Source organism: Castor canadensis, chromosome 5 (genome assembly GCF_047511655.1).
Source record: "Castor canadensis chromosome 5, mCasCan1.hap1v2, whole genome shotgun sequence".
NCBI lineage: Eukaryota > Metazoa > Chordata > Mammalia > Rodentia > Castoridae > Castor > Castor canadensis.
In genome coordinates this window covers 67827680-67848338 of record NC_133390.1, presented here as the reverse complement: position 1 = coordinate 67848338, position 20659 = coordinate 67827680, and the positions used below count along the sequence as shown (strand labels likewise).

The window sequence follows — 20659 nt, the reverse complement described above, 5'->3', positions numbered from 1 at the left end:
TAAATTTCACGGAAGATTTTTAACCCTACCATCATGTGGGGTCCACTGCTACAGATTCTGTTTTGGTGTGAGGTGAGGTCCAAGAGGTGGTTTTAGCGTGTGGCCACAGCAAACATCGCTGTTGTCCTCACTTTGTTCCTCAACGTTTAACCCTAATAATAAAAGATGCCTGTTCCAATGAGTCTAATCAAGTTTTCTAGAAAACTCTCCTGTGTAATACTTATGGCTTTCTTCTACTGCCCTGATATCTGGTAGAGAGAGAGAGTCCTTGCTCTCAACACTTCAAGTCTCTACAGAATAGAGGGTACTTATTCCTCTCTCTTCCCGACTGGAGGGGACAAAGAATGAGGTGAAGATGCACTGCATTCACATTCTGTCTCTTACTCTTCCCTACTTGAGGTGGAGAAACTCATCTGAGTGGTTATAGACTATGTCAACTGGGCCACCGTCCAGAGTGGATGCAGGGCATATGCTCTAACCATCTCTGTTTTGCTGTCTGTCTGCTAGTGATAGTCCAAACAGCTGGCTGGTGCTCCCCAGATGCTTACCAGACGCAAGGTGCTATTCCAAGCCTTTGACATTAATTATGTCTTCGCACCAATCCCATGTTGTACATTTTATGGTTATCTACCTTAAACGTGAGGAAACTAAGGCTTGGTGAGATGAATTAGCTTTTCTGACACACTAAAATTGGACTGGGATTTCTCTACCAACAATCTCAGTCCATAACCTACTCTCTCAGCTTCCATACTGCTGGACCGCTAGTGTCCAGCTTGGCTTTGCTCAGTCACAGGCCCGTTCACTGTTCCTCACCTGCTCACTGGCTTTGTCCAGTGTACTGGAATCTGGGTCAGTGGCCCTCTGTGCAGCTTGCTGCATAAATGTACCTTAGGTCTTCTTCACAGATACAATTCTACCCCTAAGCAGTTACTACAGTCTAGAAATGGGTGTAGGGATGAGGACTAGTAATGGAAACTTCTTCTTAGCTAGTATACACTTGGCTCAGCTTCTAATACACTGTGTCTGAGTCCTGCACTGCAGGAATTTGGAATCTCCAACAATTTTGTGCTAACACTTTCCCATCCTAAAGATGATCCTATACTCACACTTCACACTTTTCCCTTGGATTTTTTTTACCTTGCCTTTCCTTAAGCATTTTGAAGGTAGGCAATTCTTCTTCCTCCTCCTCCCCCTTCTTCTCCTCCCCTTTTCCTTCTCCTCAAATTTGAACTCAGAACTTTGAGCTGCACTCAAGCCATGCCTCCAGACCAGGCAATGGCTCTATTTAAAGGCAAAAGGGAGTCAGGTGTGTTGGTGAACACCTGTATTCCTACCTGTGTGGAAGGCACAGGTAAGAGGATCGTAGTTCCAGGACAGCCTTGCAAAAACCCTGAGACCCTATCTGAAAAAATAGTCAAAGCAAAAAGGGCAGGGTGTGTAGCTTAAGTGGCAGAGAACTTACCTAGCATACAGGAAGTCCTGGCAGGGAAACACACAAGGATTTATATCTGATGATGTATGCATGCAAACATTTCTTTTTTTTTTTTCATTTTTCTTTTATTATTCATATGTGCATACAAGGCTTGGTTCATTTCTCCCCCCTGCCCCCACCCCCTCCCTTACCACCCACTCCACCCCCTCCCGCTACCACCCCTCAATACCCAGCAGAAACTATTTTGCCCTTATCTCTAATTTTGTTGTAGAGAGAGTATAAGCAATAATAGGAAGGAACAAGGGGTTTTGCTGGTTGAGATAAGGATAGCTATACAGGGCATTGACTCACATTGATTTCCTGTGCGTGGGTGTTACCTTCTAGGTTAATTCTTTTTGATCTAACCTTTTCTCTAGTTCCTGGTCCCCTTTTCCTATTGGCCTCAGTTGCTTTAAGGTATCTGCTTTAGTTTCTCTGCATTAAGGGCAACAAATGCTAGCTAGTTTTTTAGGTGTCTTACCTATCCTCACCCCTCCCTTGTGTGCTAAAGCTTTTATCATGTGCTCATAGTCCAATCCCCTTGTTGTGTTTGCCCTTGATCTAATGTCCACATATGAGGGAGAACATACGATTTTTGGTCTTTCGGGCCAGGCTAACCTCACTCAGAATGATGTTCTCCAATTCCATCCATTTACCAGCGAATGATAACATTTCTAACTCAAAATCAGTTGTATTTGACACTGGTGGCTTGTGCCTATAATCTTAGCTACTTGAGAGGCTGAGGTTAGGAGGACCATGGTTCCAGGCCAGCCTGGCCAGAAAAAAAAAAAAAAAAGTTTGCTACACCCTATCTGAACAGAAAAGGAAAAAAAAAGCTGGGTGGGGTAGTGTGTACCTGTCATTCCAGCTACAGTGGAAAGCGTAAAACAGGAGGATCAAAAGCGAGACCCTACCCTCCAAAATAACTGCAGCAATAAGGGCTGGAGATATGGCTCAGGTGGTTGAGTGCCTGCCAAGCAAGTGTGAAGCCCTGAGTTCAAACCCTAGTACTGCCAAAGGAAAGAAATCAGTTCTGATTTTATATTGCTATAGATTGTACTATTCTAGCTCCAAATCCCCACATAGCTCCAGTCAGCATGATCACAAGGGATTAAGTACGAGTCTTTCTTATCACTATAGGTGTTTTATTTCCAAGAGCAAAGGTTGTAAAAGTTGGAACATTTTAATATAAGCCATTATAAGTAGAAGGTTACTGGTACCAGGAAAAAGTTTTCCTCCTGGCAAATTTTAATTTATCAATGAGAACCCTATAACAACTTTTGTTTTCCTTTTTTGCTGTGGCTATTTAAATACAAAACAGCTTTAGAAGACCTCCCAGGATAAAGACTTTTAAAGGAAGTATTCTAAGTTTCATTTTCTTTGCCCTTTAATAGAAGCTACTTTAAATCTTTTTGTAAAATAGATATTGACTTTAACTTTAGTTCAACACTACAGCAGGGTTGGGCAAACTAAGGCCTATAGGTCAAATCCAGGCTGCTGATTTTGAAAGTAGAATTTTAGTGGAACGCAGTCATATTCATTTATGTTATCTATAGCTGTGTATAGAACCCTACAACTGCAGAGTTGAATAGCTATAATGGAGACTATCTGACCTGCAAAGCTGGAAACAGTTAATCTGGTCCTTTCCAAAAGAAGTCTTCTGTTCTCTGCTGTATAACATTCCCTTCCCACCTTCTATCCCATCAGCCCTAACCCACTTCTCATTTTGTGTTCCTGAAACTTTATTTCAAAAGTGAATCAACACATGATAAAGTGAGAGCACACTAGGGAGGGGTGAGGATAGGTAAGACACCCAAAAAACTAGATAGCATTTGTTGCCCTCAATGAAGAGAAACCAAAGCAGATACTTTAAAGCGACTGAGGCCAATAGGAGAAGGGGACCAGGAACTAGAGAAAAGGTGAGATCAAAAAGAATTAACCTAGAAGGTAACACCCACGCACAGGAAATCAATGTGAGTCAATGCCCTGTATAGCTATCCTTATCTCAACTAGCAAAAACCCTTGGTCCTTCCTGTTATTGCTTATACTCTCTCAACAACAAAATTAGAGATAAGGGCAAAATAGTTTCTGCCAGGTAGGGAGGGGAGAGGGAGGAGAGGGAAGGGGTGAAGGGGTGAGGGAGGGGGCAGGGGGAAGGGGGGAGAAATGACCCAAACATTGTATGCACATATGAATAAAAGAAAAGAAAATGAGGTAGGGAGGGGAGGGGGGGAGGTGGCCCAAATAATGTACACACATGTAAGTAAATACAAAAAATGATAAAATAAAATTAATAAAAGATAAAAAAAAGTGAATCAATGTAACCTTTACCTAGTTCTGGGTAGCAGTTTTTAAGAAACAAAATTCAATTGCTTACTTAGTGGTGTAGTACTTTGCTATTTGTCTGTAATCCTAATGAGGAAAAAAAGTTGTCCTAATCCCAGTTTTCCTAGGACAAGGTAAACTCTTTGAAGTTTGTACAATCGGGCTTTCTTTTCTTTTCTTTTTTCCTGGCACTAAGGTTTAAACTCAGAACTCACACTTGCTAGGCAGGGACTTTACCACTTAAGTCATAATTCTAGCCTTCCAGCCTGTTTTTTTTTTTTTTTTAACTTTAGTTACTTTTCAGGAAGGTTCTCATGTGTTTACCTGGGCTGGCCTGGACCACAATTCTTTTACTATGGCCTCCTGCAGAGCGGGGACCACTAGCTATGGGCAGTGGTGCATATCACCATCCCTGGCTTACTGATTGAGATGGAGTCTCACTAACTTTTAACTGGACTGACCTCAAACCACAATCCTCCTGATCTCTACCTCCTGAGTGGCCAGAATTACAGGTATGTACCACACCCAGCCCCATGTGTTTTTTTCAGCTCAGAATTTTTTTTATTCAAGTTTGCTTATTGTTTCTATTTATTTGGTCTGGCTTCTTCTTCGAGAATTTCTATTGCTTGTACAAGTGGTCATCCAGGGCTAATCTCTGTCATTTTCATCTCTTGACCCTTTCTTTTCTGTCCTGTATTAAATAATTTAACAATTTTTTTGCCAATATCACCAATTTTATTCTCTGTTGTGATACTTCTGTATTTTAATTGCATCCAAATGAACATATAAATTTTGTCACTGACTTTTTTTTCTTCTTTCAGTTCTGTGGTTGAACTCAGGACCTAGCAAGTGCTGTACCACTTGAGCCATACCTTCTTTGCATTTTTTTCTTCTTAGCCAGCTTTCTTCCCTTTTCAGTCTTTTTAATGTTTTGAACTTACCTGTTTTTATTCTTCCCTAATTCAGTTTGCAAGGAGGGTTTTTCTTTTTGACTCCTACTAAAAACACCAGGTGTTTCTGAAACTTTTCTTGTCACTTATAGTAATATATTTTGTTCAGTTCTCCGTGTAGCATCTATTTTCTAAAGTCTTTACATGGGCTCCATGTTGATTTTGTTGGTGGTGCTTTTGCTTACTGACTGTTTTTTCTATTTGCCAAACTTTAAATGAGGAGGGATCCACTGAACTCAAGGACGGACAGATGCCCTTCAACAGTGAATATACGTGCAAGATCCAAAGCTCAGTGGTGGGTTGATATGCCTTTGTACGGACATATCCGTGTTTACTTTTCCATTCCAATGGAGATAAACATGTGGGTTTCCAGTGTGGGGAGCATCATGGATAATAATCTCTATAAATTTTCTTCTCATGCATTTCTATTTGATGTACACCAGGAGGAGAAATGCTGGGTCATGCATATTTTTGACTTAAGTAGATAATGCCAATGTCCTATGAATATTAAACCAAAACTACTTAGGAAGTATTCACATTTCTTTTGTTTGATTCAACAAGCCAGCATATTACCATAGTAAAATGTTGCAATGAGACACAAGAAAATTTTCTCTTGAAGTAGAGCATCTAGGAAACACCAAGGAGAACAGAGCTCTTTCATTTGACTATTATCACTGCAAGCTGTTTGAGTCATTGGGAGTTTAAGGGAAGCAAACCCCTTTCCTCTGCAGTCACACATCGACAAGCCCTTGAGATCTGCACATCTTGAGAGAAGCACGGACCACTGAAACTCTTTAGATGATTCGTACAGCTCTTTAAAAAAAATCATAATCTGTAAAAACAACATGAATGTTTAAGACTGTCATCTTTCATAAACATTCACTACCAGAATGAATGAAAATGACTGAGCTACAATGAAGTAGAGCCCTGGCTTTGAAGTCAGACAGCCCCAGACAGATCTTAGCCCTGCCGTTTATAAGCCTCTGGATCCCAATGACGTTTCTTTCTTTCTTTCTTTTTTTTTTGTGGTACTGGGGTTTGAACTCAGGGCTTTGCTTGCAAGGAAGGTGCTCTACTGCATGAAACACACTTCCAGCCCTTTTTGCTTAGTTATCTTTCTAATAGGGTCTTGCACTTATGCTGGTTTGGACCATAATCCTCCCATTTATGTTTCTTGCATAGCTGGAATGACAGGTGTGAGCCACCATGCTCAGCTTTTACTGGTTGAGATGGGGGTCTCATTAACTACTTTTTTATCTGGGCTGGCCTTGAACTGCCATCCTTCTGATCTCTACCTCCTTAGTAGCTAGGATTACAGCAAGTAAAATAGCCACCAAGCCCAACACCAAATGTTTCTTACCTCAGTGTCTCAGTTTCCAAATTCTAGCACCTTAAAAAGCTTTAATTAACAAGGTTACAACTGAAAACTTAACACGTGTACATTATAAAAAATTCAAACCACAAAAGGACATCAACATGAGGAAAGTGATCCATGCCTAGAAACAACTACTTACCAATTTCTTGTTGATTTTTCCAAAAATATTCTGTGTATATGCCAGGCATAATGCATATGTATATGGGCTTGTATATATACTTATTACATACAAGTCAAAAATTATCCATATATGTATATACATACATAGATAAAAGTTTGTGTATATATATACATGCATATACATATATACATATTTATTTATTTACTTCTGACTTTTTAAACCATGTTTGCCTTTACTTTAGTGCTCACCCAGACATCACTGAGACAGTCAGACATGCTCAAGAATAAGTAAATTCATCATCTTTGATTTTCATCATCTTTCAATTACATACAGACCATAGCTGCTTACACATTTTACAATTGCCTCATTTTGATGGTATGTTTGTCATCATTGGTGGGGTAGAACACAACTGTTTTTCAACCTTTAAATATATGGTTTAAAGTAGTTTCAATTTACATTCTTGACCTAGGTCTCATGAATATCCAGAGAAAGCCTGCTTACAAATGTTCTGAAAAGCACTTATTATTATTGCATATTAATTGTCTTAAATGTCATTGTGACATTTTCATACATGCATGTAATATACTTTGATCACATCCTCCCATTGCCCTCCCCCTCCCTGTTCCTTAAAGAGCACTTTTCTGTGGAACATTTGTTTGGAAAAAGGTGATGTGTGATGTTGGAGGCTATACATATTGTTACTGATTCTCTTTCCATTTCACTTTGACTCACCTCAAATATCCTTTATAATTTTATCTTATTCTTTTTGACAAAGGTTGCTTGTACTTATCACTGCATGATGTTTTTGAAAGATGTATACATTGTATACTAGCTAATTAATGGAAGTATTACTTCATGTACTTCACATTTTTGTGTGCTAAGATGGCTTAAAATCTTAGAGATTTTCAAAAATCCACAGGATCTACAGCCACTATGTGTACAACAGACCTCTTAAACTTACTCCTAGCTAAATGAAATTTTGTATTCTTTGTGCAACATCTCTCCAACCCCTGGTAACCACCTTTCTATTCTCTACTTGTAGGAGTTCAACTTTTTGATTCCACATATAAGGGAGCTCAAAATACATGTATGAGCTTATGCCTTTGTTCTGATTATTTCTGTGATGTCCACTTAGTATAATATCCTCCAGGCTCATTCGTGTTCCACAAATAGCAGGATTTCCTTTTTTTTTAAAATCAAGGCTGGATAGTACCAGTTGTGTAATGTATACCACATTTTCTTTATTCATTCATCTCTGGATGGACTATTAAGCTGATTCCATATCTTTGCTATTGCAAATAATGCTGCAATGAACATGGAAGTGAGGATGTCTCTTCCACAGACTGGTTTTATTATCTTCTCAGTAGTGGGATTGTTGGATCATATGCTGTTTTATTTTCTATTTTTGAGGACTTTCCATATTGTTTAACACAGTGGCTGTACTAATTTAAATTCCTGCCAACTCTGTTGAAAAGTTTCCTTTTCTCTACATTCTCTCCTACATTTGTTATCTTTCACCTTCTTGGTAGTAGCCATCCTAACAGGTGTCAGATGACATCTCATTTGGGTTCAAATTTCCAATTTCCTAATTAGTGATGTTGAGCATTTTTTTTCGTGTACCTGTTGACTAGTTGGATGTTTTCTTTTGAGAAATGTCTATTCAAGCCCTTTGTGGTTGCTTAGGTTGTTCATATTATTTTGGATGAAAATTTCTTAGTTATCAGGTGTATGGTTTGTGAATACTTTCTCCCAGTCTGTAGGCTGTCTCTTCACTCTGTTCACTGTTTCTTGTACTGTGCTGAATTTTTAAAGAAAATCTAGTAATTTAGTAATCTAATTTGTCTATTTTCACTTTTGGGTCATATTCAAAAAAATGACTGCCCAGACCAACGCTATGGAGTTATCCTTGTTTCCTTCTGGTAGTTTCAGAGTTTTGGTTTTAGGAATAAGTGTTTAGTCCATTCTACATTGACTTGCTTTATATGACATGAGATGAGTCATTTCATTCCTCAGCTTGTAGATATCCAGTTTTCCCAACACCATTCATTGAAGGCATTGTCCTCTTCCCATTTTGTGTTCTTGACACCTGTGTTGAAAGCCAGCTGACTGTACATGCATGGGGTTTTTTTCTGGTCTCTATTCCATCCCATTGATTTATGTGTCTGATTTTACACCAGTATCATGATGTTTTGATTACTAGAGCTTTGTAATAGATTTTGAAGTCAGAGTGTCCTTTTTGCTCAAGATTGATTTGTTTAGTTGTGATCTTTTTAACCAAATCCAAAATTTTAGGATTGCTTTTTCTATTTCTGTGAAGAATGCCATTGGTATTCAGATAGAGATTGCATTAATCTACGAACACGTAGGTAATGTGTCAGTTTTCCATCACTGAGACATGACAATCAACTTAAAGAGAGATTTCAGTCCCTAGTCTCTTAACCCTGATGCCTGTAGGTCTGTGATTAGACAGCACATTATGGTAAGAGCATTTGGCAGAAGAAATTGCTCACCTTATGGTAGCCAGGAAGCAAAGAGAGAGTCAGGAAGGGGCCAGAGCTCAGCATCCTTTCACATCCCCAATGATTGGCCTTCGGCCCATTAGGACTTACCTCTTACAGATCCTTTCATCTCCTAAAAATGTCACAAGCTGGGGACCCAGCCTTTGGGGGGACACTTATCCAAACCAAAACAGGTAATATGGACATTTTAACAATATTAATTCTTCCAACCCAGGAACAAAGGATACTTTCCATTTATTTGTGTCTTCTTCAATTCTTTCATCACTATTTCATAGTAGTCAATGTATCTTTTTATTTCCTTGCTAAATTTATTCTTATTTCATTTTTTGTAGCTATTATGAGTGGATTTGTTTCCTTGACAGTTTTTGGATAGTTTGTTGCTAGTATATAGAGGAGTACATAGGTTTTTTTTAATAAGTTTGATTTTTTTCTTTTTTTGGTGGTACTACGGTTTGAACTCAGGGCCTCATGCTTGCTAGGCAGGTGCTCTTATCACTTAAGTCTTACGCCAGGCCTAAGAATATAGACTTTTGAATGTTTATGTTGCATCCTGCTTCTTTACTAAATTTGTTTATTAATTCTAACAGTTTTTTGGTGGAGACTTTAGGGTTTTCCATATATAGAATCACATCATCTGCAAACCCGGGGAATTTAATTTCTTCCTTTCCAATTTAGGTGCCTTTTATTTCTTTTGCTTGTCAGTTTCTCTGGACGGGACTTCCAGTACTAAGTTGAGTAGAAGTGATGAGAGTGGATATCCCTGTCCTAATCCTCTTCTTAGAGGAAAAGTTTTCACCCTTTCATCATTGAATATTATGTATGATGCTAACTGGGGTTGTCATATATGGCCTTGTTATAGTGAGATACTTTCCTTCTATACCCATTTTTAAGATGTATGTGTGCGTCAACAAGGGGATTGGACTATGAGCACATGATAAAAGCGAGAGCACACGAGGGAGGGGTGAGGATAGGTAAGACACCTAAAAAACTAGCTAGCATTTGTTGCCCTTAACGCAGAGAAACTAAAGCAGATACCTTAAAGCAACTGAGGCCAATAGGAAAAGGGGAACAGGTACCAGAGAAAAGGTGAGATCAAAAAGAATTAACCTAGAAGGTAACACCCACGCACAGGAAATCAATGTGAGTCAATGCCCTGTATAGCTATCCTTATCTCAACCAGCAAAACCCCTTGTTCCTTCCTATTATTGCTTATACTCTCTCTACAACAAAATTAGAGATAAGGGCAAAATAGTTTCTGCTGGTATTGAGGGGGGGGAGCGGGAGGGGGTGGAGTGGGTGGTAAGGGAGGGGGTGGGGGCAGGGGGGAGAAATGAACCAAGCCTTGTATGCACATATGAATAATAAAAGAAAAATGAAAAAAAAAAAAAAGAAAACATTTTAAAAGTAGATGAGGAAAAAGCACAAAAGTAAATTGCTTTGTCATGATTCATAAAAAAAAAAGATGTATGTGTGCATGCGTGTGTGTAAGGATGTTGAATTTTGTCAAATGCTTTTTCGGAATCTGTTGAGATGATCACATGGTTTTTGTCTGTATTCAGTTAATATGGTATCTCTCATTTATAGATTTGCGAATGTTAAACCGTTCTGGAATCCCTGGGATAAAGCCCACATTTTCATGGTGAATGACCCTTCTTTCCTTGTGCTATTGAATTTAGGTTGCTAGTATTTTGTTGAGGATTTTTGCATCTGTGTTCATCAAGAACATTGGATTGTTAATTTTCTTTGCATATAATGTCCTTGTCTTATTTTGAAATAAGGGTAATATTGCCTTTATAAAATGAGTTTGGAAGTATTCCCTCCTCTTCAAATTTTTTGGGAGAGTTTGTGAAGGATTGGTTCTTTAAATGTCTTGTAGAATTCATCAATGAAGCCATCAGGTCCTGGGCTTTTCTTTGATGGGAGAACTTTGTTACTGATTCGATCTCATTGCTCATTACTGATCTGTTCAGATTTTCTGTTTCTTCATGATTCAATGTCTAGCTATTTATCCATTTCTTTTAGATTATCCAACTTTTTGGTGCATAACTGTTCATAGTAGTATCTGTGACATTTTGTATTTCTGTAATATCAGTAATGCTGCTTCTTTCATTTCTGATTTTATATAAGATTTCTTCTTAGTCTACTTAAAGGCTTTCTAATTTTGTTTATCTATTTTTAAAACCACCTTAGTTTTGTTGACCTTTTCTATTTTTTTTTTCATTTAGCTCTGCTCCAGTTTTTATTATTTCCTTCTTTCTACTAATTTTGGGCTTAGTTTGTTCTTTTTCTAGTTTCTCAAGGTATAATGGTAGGTTGGTTTTTTGAAATTGTTCTTCTTTTCTGTTTTGTTTTGCTCTGAGGGCGATTCTGGAGAGATTTAACACGGGGGCAAAGACCCACCCTGAACGTGGGCAGCACCATCCCAAAGCCTAGAGTCCCAGATGGAATAAAAAGAGGAAAAGGAGAAAGCCATTTAGGCAGGAACTCTCTTCTCTGCTTCTCTGCAGCCATGAGGTAAACAGCCTCCTCTGTCACATGCTCCCACCATTACCACAATGTTCTTCTTCACCACAGGCCCAGTGATTGACCAGGCAACTGTGAACTTAAGTGTCTCTGAAACTGTGAGCCAAAGTAAATCTTTCCTTCTTTGAAATGTATCTCTAAGGTGTCCGTCACAGTGATGAAAGGTCTGAGTAACACACTGGGATCATTTTTCTTCTGCTTACAGAATACATGTGGCAGGGTGAAAAAGAGAGAAAGAGAGAGAGAGAGAGAGAAAGAGAGAGAGAGAATACACTCTGGTTTTTCTTCTCATAAGGACACTAATAGCGTCATGAGTGTCTAACCCTCATAACCTTATCTAAATGTAACTATCTCCTAAAGGTCCCATCTCCAAATACCATCAAATTGGGAGTTGGGGCTTCAACATATGCATTTTACAGGGACACTCAATCCATACAGTTGTGCCCTAGGACCCCCAGAATGCATGTACTTCTCACACACAAAACATATTTGGTCCATCCCAACAGTTCCTAAAGTCTTAACTCGTTTCAGTATCAAGCCTAAAGTCTAGAGTTCAAACCCTCATTTAAATACTATCTAAATCAAATATGGGTGAGATTCAAGATACAAGTCATTCTAAGGCAAAATTCTTCTCTAGCTGTGAGCCTGTGAAGCCAAATTACAACAGTGAGCAGGCATAGGATAGATAGTACCATTCCAAAAGGGAGAAGTAGGAAAGAAAAAAGGGGTGATGAGTTCTAAGCAAACCCAAAACCTAGTAAGGCAAATTCCATTGGATACTAAGACTTGAGAATAATCTTTCTTTGGCTAATGTGCTGCCTTCTAGGCCCTCTGGGATGGCAGCACCATCCCCATGGCTCTGTGGTGGTAGTCCTGATCCTTTGATTCAGCAATGTGCCATCCCATGACTCTAGGTGGGGGTCCTTTTCTTGTAGCTCAGCTGGGCTGGGGTCCCACCCTGTGGCTCTTCTGAGCCAGAGTCCATGGGGTGGTCCCACCCTGCAAGACTCAGAGTGGAGGCTGTCTGGCCTGTTAATACTGGGGCAATGGCCCTGGTGATTCTGAATCTCCTTTGGGGTTATTTTCCCTCTGATGAATACTGCATTTTCACAACCTAACAGCTCCTTTGTCCCATCCTATTGAGTCCATGAAATCCAACTGCCTTGCTTAATTTCATCCTGTCTCTTCAGTTTAAACTGGCAGCATTTCCACTCATAGAATTCCATAAATTCTTTATCAAATGGTTGTTCAGCCATACCCTTAGTGTTCTCATCAGAATGTTTTCTCATTTTTTGCAATTTTGATAGGCTGAGAACTTTTCAAATCTTGAAGCTCTGCTACCTTTTTGTTTAATAATTTCTTCTTCAGTACATATCTTGCCTTTCATTTACCATAAGAAGTCAGGCAGAACCAAGTCACATTCTTTTAATATTTTACTTAGATATATCCTCGGCTAAATATCCAATTTTATCGTTCACAAGAACTACCTTCCATAAAACATTAGAACACAGTTCACAGATTCCAAGATGGCGGCTAGAGGGAGGAAGCAGAAAGCGAGCCTCCTATAGTGAAATCTTGGAGAGACGCTGGAGACACACATTGCAGGCATAATCACTGAGAAAAGGCATAACTTTGACCCCTCCACACCTCCAGCCGGCGCAGAGAATCTCCACTTCACATTAAACAGAGAAACAAGGAGGGCCCCCAGGCTGCCAGTCGCCAGCGCCCAGATGGCTTGGGAAGACGTGGACCAGGTGAGCTTCGCGGTACCATGGTACTCCCACAGACAAGCCTGGGCCAGAGCAGCATAGCCCCCTGGACAGACTGACCTCCAACCAGGGAAAAAAAAAAGAAACTGAGTAATAGCAATAAGAACAAATAAGACATGCAGGAAAGAGGGTGGGGCGCACTGAGCACCGAAGATTGGGGGAAGGGAATCCTTCCCGGGACTGTAAATAAACAAGCAGGGCTGGCCGGAGAGGCTCTGGCAGGAGCGGGGGCGTGCGCCCAGCAACCAGGAGCGGGAAAGCTGGTGAGATTGGCAGAGGGAGGAAAACTCCACAGGAGAGGAGGAAGACCCACTTCCCACGTGAGCTGTAAACAAACATGGTGGCTGGCAGGAGCAGCAGCACCGCCCAGTAATCAGGAGCAGGAAAGCTTGTGAAAGCGGAGGTGGGAGGAGAACTGCACAGGAGAGGGGGGACAACCCACCTCGCACATGAACTGTAAATAAACACGCAGGCCTGACAACGCGGGTGCAGTGTCACCTTTCCCAGTGTTTGGAAAGGGGAAAGCTTGTAGCAGAGGCTCACAAACAGGAGAAATCTGAGCAACAAAGCCTGCAGGGCCAGGTGAGTGCTAAGCTCACCCCAGAGATCTGCATAAATAACGCCTCCAGCAACAGCAGGCTGACAGCAGCAGGCAGGCAAGCCACAGCTGCATATACCATTCTCAGAACTGTTTCCAGACTCTTTTTCTTTTTTTTTCTTTGTCTCCCTACCTTTGATGAGAGAACAACCGAATTACACCTGCAAGCTGAAAAACTTACTGAAACTGTATTGCATTTGAACTTGGGACACTTGGTGGGTTTTTTTTTGTGCATGTGTGAGTAGTTTTGTTCTTCTTTATGCATCCCCTTTGATGAGACAACTACAGAACAACATCTGAGGCACCATCTCTAGGATTGGAGACTGAGACTTCACTGCATTTGAACTTGGAGGTTTTTTGGTTTGTTGGTTTTTTGGTTTTTTAAATTTTTCTATTTTTTCATTTTATTTTAATACATTTTTATAAATAGATTTTTCTTTCATTTACTTATTTTTTATTTTTATTTTTACCTTTTTTTTTAATTTTTGATTTTCAATCCTCTCTCTGTCTCTCTAATGTCTGTTCAGCTTACTGTCGATTAGTACACTAAAACTTCCTGTTTATACCTTTGAAATCTTCTTGTCTGACACCTTGTTCTGTTTTCTCCCTCCAGTCTGTGTATTTGTTTTTCCCATTTCTTTAACTTCTTGCTTTCCACCTCAGCTCACCCTTCCATTCTAAATATTACCATTGCTATTATTACATGCAAGAAAATAATTAATTGCACACAGTACAGGAACAGTAACAACACCAAAGACAATGACAGGAAGACAGAAAAAACAGGGAAACCAGTTTCCACACAGCAAAAAATCAGTACAGGAACCAGAGGGGAAGAGAGAAAACAGGTACTCAGATCCAGACTCCAACAAAATGAAGATAAACTATGCCAAAGGACCCAATGAAGCCTACTAGAATAATTTAAAAGAAGACATACTACAGGTACTCAATGAGAATTTTATAGAGATGATACTGGATAGGGTCAACCAAAATGTACAGGAGACACTCAAGAAATTCTAAGACAACAAAAATAGAGAATTTGAAAAAGCAAAAGAAGAAATAAAGGAAACCATAGAAGCACTGTATAAACACCAAAGTGAAAGAGAGAACATGATGAATAAACAGATAAATGAACTCAGGACAAAAACAGACAACATTAAAAAGCAAAACAGCCAGGATATGGAAAACCTCAGAAAAAAGAACGAAACAGAACTGCAAGACAAAACGGAAGGCCAATCCAGCAGAATAGAACAAACAGAAGACAGAATCTCAGAACTTGAAGCTGAAATGGTAATGAAAGGAAAAACCGAAGAACTATTAATTAAACAACTCAAGACCTGTGAAAAGAAAATGCAAGAACTCACCGACTCCATCAAAAGACCAAACTTGAGAATCATGGGCATCAAAGAAGGAGAAGAGGTGCAAGCGAAGGGAATGCGTAATATATTCAACAAAATAATAATGGAAAATTTCCCAAATCTAGAGAAAGATATTCCCATACAGATGTAAGAGGCCTCTAGGACACCAAACAGACCAGATCAAAATAGAACTACCCCACGACATATCATCATTAAAACAACAAATTCAGAAACTAGGGAAAGAATATTGAAGGCTGTAAGAGAGAAAAAACAAGTAACATACAAAGGTAAACCCATCAAAATCACAGCAGACTTCTCAACAGAAACATTAAAAGCAAGAAGAGCATGGGGTGAGATCTTCCGGGCACTGAATGAAAATAACTTCAACCCCAGGATACTCTACCCAGCAAAACTATCATTCAAAATAGATGGAGCAATAAAAGTCTTCCATGATCAGCAGAAACTAAAACAATATGTGACCACAAAGCCACCACAACAAAGGATTCTTCAAGGGATTCTGCACACAGAAAGTGACACCCAACTTAACCATGAAAAGGCAGGCAGCACCAAACCACAGGAAAAGAGAAAGCAAGAAAGTAGCGAGTAACCTCAACTTAGGTACACACAATCAAACCTTCAAACAACTAAGAGAACTAAATGACAAGAATCACCACATACCTATCAGTACTAATGCTTAATGTTAACGGACTTAATTCACCCACCAAAAGGCACCACTTGACGAAATAGATAAAAAAGGAAGATCCAACAATTTGTTGCTTACAGGAGACTCATCTCACCAACAGAAATAAGCATAGGCTAAGGATGAAAGGCTGGAAGAAGAGTTACCAAGCCAATGGCCCCCGAAAACAGGCAGGAGTAGCAATACTTATCTCTGACAAAGTAGACTTCAAACCTACATTGATCAAACGAGATAAAGAAGGACATTCCCTACTGATAAAAGGGGAACTAGACCAAAAGGAAATAATAATTATCAACCTGTACGCACCCAATGTCAACACACCCAATTTCATCAAACATACCCTGAAAGACCTAAAAGCATATATAAACGCCAACACAGTGGTTGTGGGAGACTTTAACACCCCATTATCATCAATAGATAGGTCATCCAAACAAAAAATCAATAAAGAAATCCAAGATGTAAAATATGCAATAGATCAAATGGACCTAGTTGAAGTCTACAGAACATTTCATCCAACTTCTACACAATATACATTCTTCTCAGCAGCCCATGGAACCTTCTCCAAAATAGATCATATCCTAGGGCACAAAGCAAGTCTCAGCAAATATAAGAAAATAGAAATTATACTGCGCATACTATCTGATCACAATGCAGTAAAAGTAGAACTTAACAACAAAAGTAAAGACAAAAACTATGCAAACAGCTGGAAACTAAATAACTCATTACTTAATGAAGAATGGATCATCGATGAAATAAAAGAGGAAATTAAAAAGTTCCTGGAAGTCAATGAAAATGAAAACACAACCTACCGGAACCTATGGGACACAGCTAAGGCAGTCCTGAGAGGAAAGTTTATAGCCATGAGTGCATATATTAAAAAGACTGAAAGATCCCAAATCAATGACCTAATGATACATCTCAAACTCCTAGAAAAACAAGAACAAGCAAATCCCAAAACAAATAGAAGGAGAGAAATAATAAAAATAAGAGCTGAAATCAACAAAATAGAAACCAAAAAAACCATACAAAGAATTAATGAAACAAAAAGTTGGTTCTTTGAAAAAATAAACAAGATTGATAGACCCCTGGCAAACCTGACTAAAATGAGGAGAGAAAAAACCCAAATTAGTAGAATCAGGAATGCAAAAGGGGAGATAACAACAAACACCATGGAAGTCCAGGAAATCATCAGAGACTACTTTGAGAACCTATATTCAAATAAATTTGAAAATCTTAAAGAAATGGACAGATTTCTAGATACATATGACCATCCAAAACTGAACCAAGAGGAAATTAATCACTTGAATAGATCTATAACACAAAATGAAATTGAAGCAGTAATCAAGAGTCTCCCCAAAAAGAAAAGGCCAGGACCTGATGGATTCTCTGCTGAATTCTATCAGACCTTTAAAGAAGAACTGATACCAACCCTCCTTAAACTGTTCCGCGAAATAAAAGGGAAGGAAAACTGCCAAACACGTTTTATGAAGCCAGTATTACACTTATCCCAAAACCAGGCAAAGACACCTCCAAAAAGGAGAACTATAGGCCAATCTCCTTAATGAACATTGACGCAAAAATACTCAACAAAATAATGGCAAACTGAATTCAACAACACATCAAAAAGATTATTCACCTCGACCAAGTAGGCTTCATCCCAGGGATGCAAGGGTGGTTCAACATACGAAAATCAATAAACGTAATAAACCCACATTAACAGAAGCAAAGACAAAAACCACTTGATCATCTCAATAGATGCAGAAAAAGCCTTTGATAAGATCCAACACCATTTCATGATAAAAGCTCTAAGAAAACTAGGAATAGAAGGAAAGTACCTCAACATTATAAAAGCTATATATGACAAACCTACAGCCAGCATTATACTTAACGGAGAAAAACTGAAACCATTCCCTCTAAAATCAGGAACCAGACAAGGATGCCCACTATCTCCACTCCCATTCAACATAGTATTGGAATTCCTAGCCAGAGCAATTAGGCAAGAAGAAGGAATAAAAGGAATACAAATAGGTAAAGAAACTGTCAAAATATCCCTATTTGCAGATGACATGATCCTATACCTTAAAGACCCAAAAAACTCTACTCAGAAGCTTCTAGACATCATCAATAGCTATAGCAAGGTAGCAGGATATAAAATCAACATAGAAAAATCATTAGCATTTCTATACACTAATAATGAGCAAACTGAAAAAGAATACATGAAAACAATTCCATTTACAATAGCCTCAAAAAAAATCAAATACCTAGGTGTAACCTAACAAAAGATGTGAAAGACCTCTACAAGGAAAACTATACACTTCTGAAGAAAGAGATTGAGGAAGACTATAGAAAGTGGAGAGATCTCCCATGCTTATGGATTGGTAGAATCAACATAGTAAAAATGTCGATACTCCCAAAAGTAATCTACATGTTTAATGCAATTCCCATCAAAATTCCAATGACATTCATTAAAGAGATCGAAAAATCTACCGTGAAATTTATATGGAAACACAAGAGGCCACGAATAGCCAAGGCAATACTTAATCAAAAGAACAATGCAGGAGGTATCACAATACCTGAGTTCAAACTATATTACAAAGCAATAGCAATAAAAACAGCATGGTACTGGCACAAAAACAGACATGAAGACCAGTGGAACAGAATAGAGGACCCAGATATGAAGCCACACAACTATAACCAACTTGTCTTTGACAAAGGCACTAAAAATATACGATGGAGAAAAAGCAGCCTCTTCAACAAAAACTGCTGGGAAGACTGGTTAGCAGTCTGCAAAAAACTGAAACTAGATCCATGTATATCACCCTATACCAAGATTAACTCAAAATGGATCAAGGATCTTAATATCAGACCCCAAACTCTTAAGTTGATAGAAGAAAGAGTAGGAAATACTCTGGAGTTAGTAGGTATAGGTAAGAACTTTCTCAACGAAACCCCAGCAGCACAACAACTAAGAGATAGCATAGATAAATGGGACCTCATAAAGCTAAAAAGCTTCTGTTCATCAAAAGAAATGGTCTCTAAACTGAAGAGAACACCCACAGAGTGGGAGAAAATATTTGCCAGCTATACATCAGACAAAGGACTGATAACCAGAATATATAAGGAACTTAAAAAACTAAATTCTCCCAAAACTAATGAACCAATAAAGAAATGGGCAAGTGAACTAAACAAAACTTTCTCAAAAGAAGAAATTCAAATGGCCAAAAAACACATGAAAAAATGCTCACCATTTCTAACAATAAAGGAAATGCAAATTAAAACCATGCTAAGATTCCACCTCATCCCTGTTAGAATAGCCATCATCAGCAACACCACCAACAACAGGTGTTGGCGAGGATGCGGGGAAAAAGGAACCCTCTTACACTGTTGGTGGGAATGTAAACTAGTACAACCACTCTGGAAAAAAATTTGGAGGCTACTTAAAAAGCTAAACATTGAGCTACCATTTGATCCAGCAATACCACTCTTGGGGATATACCCAAAAGACTGTGACACAGGTTACTCCAGAGGCACCTGCACACCCATGTTTATTGCAGCGCTATTCACAATAGCCAAGTTATGGAAACAGCCAAGATGCCCCAGCACTGACGAATGGATTAAGAAAATGTGGTATCTATACACAATGGAATTTTATGCAGCCATGAAGAAGAACGAAATGTTATCATTCGCTGGTAAATGGATGGAATTGGAGAACATCATTCTGAGTGAGGTTAGCCTGGCCCAAAAGACCAAAAATCGTATGTTCTCCCTCATATGTGGACATTAGATCAAGGGCAAACACAACATTGGGATTGGACTTTGAGCACATGATAAAAGCTTTAGCACACAAGGGAGGGGTGAGGATAGGTAAGACACCTAAAAAACTAGCTAGCATTTGTTGCCCTCAACGCAGAGAAACTAAAGCAGATACCTTAAAAGCAACTGAGGCCAATAGGAAAAGGGGACCAGGAACTTGAGAATAGGTGAGATCAAAAAGAATTAACCTAGAAGGTAACACCCACGCAAAGGAAATCAATGTGAGTCAATGCCCTGTATAGCTATCCTTATCTCAACCAGCAAAACCCCTTGTTCCTTCCTATTATTGCTTATACTCTCTCTACAACACAATTAGAAATAAGGGCAAAATAGTTTCTGCTGGGTATTGAGGGGGTGGGGGGGAGCGGGAGGGGGTGGAGTGGGTGGTAAGGGAGGGGGTGGGGGCAGGGGGGAGAAATGACCCAAGCCTTGTATGCACATATGAATAATAAAAGGAAAAAAAAAAAAGAACACAGTTCAGTCAAAGGTTACCTTTTCTCCAGTTTCCAGCAACAGTTTCCGCATCTGAGACCTCAACAGCAATACCCTTGGTGTCTGTGCTACTATCATGGATCTCAACACTCTTTGTGTCGCTACCTATTGCCCAGTTACAAAGCCAGTCCCACATATTTAGGTATTTATTATAGTAGCACCCAATTCTGGTATAAAAAAGTCTGTATTAGTCATCTGGGGATTCCATAACAAAATACTATAGACTGGATGGCTTAAATCACAGAGATTTATTCCTTTTGGAATTCCAGAGACTAGAAGTCGACAGCAGTAAACACAGCTATCGTAAAGTCCATGCCCAATAATTCCACTATTTTAGATCCCTTTCCATCTGTTTCTATCATCTATTGTTTCTACTACTGCTTATTCAAGTTGTCATGCCTCCTCAGGTACCTGATATCCTTGCTTGTGTTCTGGAAATTGTATATTATGTTAACTTTCTCCAAAAAAAAATTTAGGTTTTATTTCTGACAAGTTACAGTCAGAATCAAGAATCAAGCATCTCATTAATTCAACTTCTGCGACTGAGATTTTAAAAATCCTTTGGATGATTATAAGCTAAACTGTACTGCATGCAGTGATTCTTCCTTATGGGTAACCCTTACTACTGGGGCACAGCCTTTTATAGTC

General features: G+C 39.0%; 1 protein-coding gene across 1 annotated transcript in view; it reads right to left on the bottom strand.

Annotated features, from left to right (window-relative positions):
* Positions 1-3695: 3695 nt before the first annotated feature.
* Positions 3696-20659, bottom strand: part of Cfap91 (cilia and flagella associated protein 91) — an 81879-nt gene continuing 64915 nt past the window's right edge. The window contains exon 17 of the mRNA XM_074073231.1: positions 3696-5578. Coding sequence (XP_073929332.1) covers positions 5562-5578 — 17 coding nt within the window. The 3' untranslated portion in view covers positions 3696-5561. The remainder of the gene's footprint in view (positions 5579-20659) is intronic.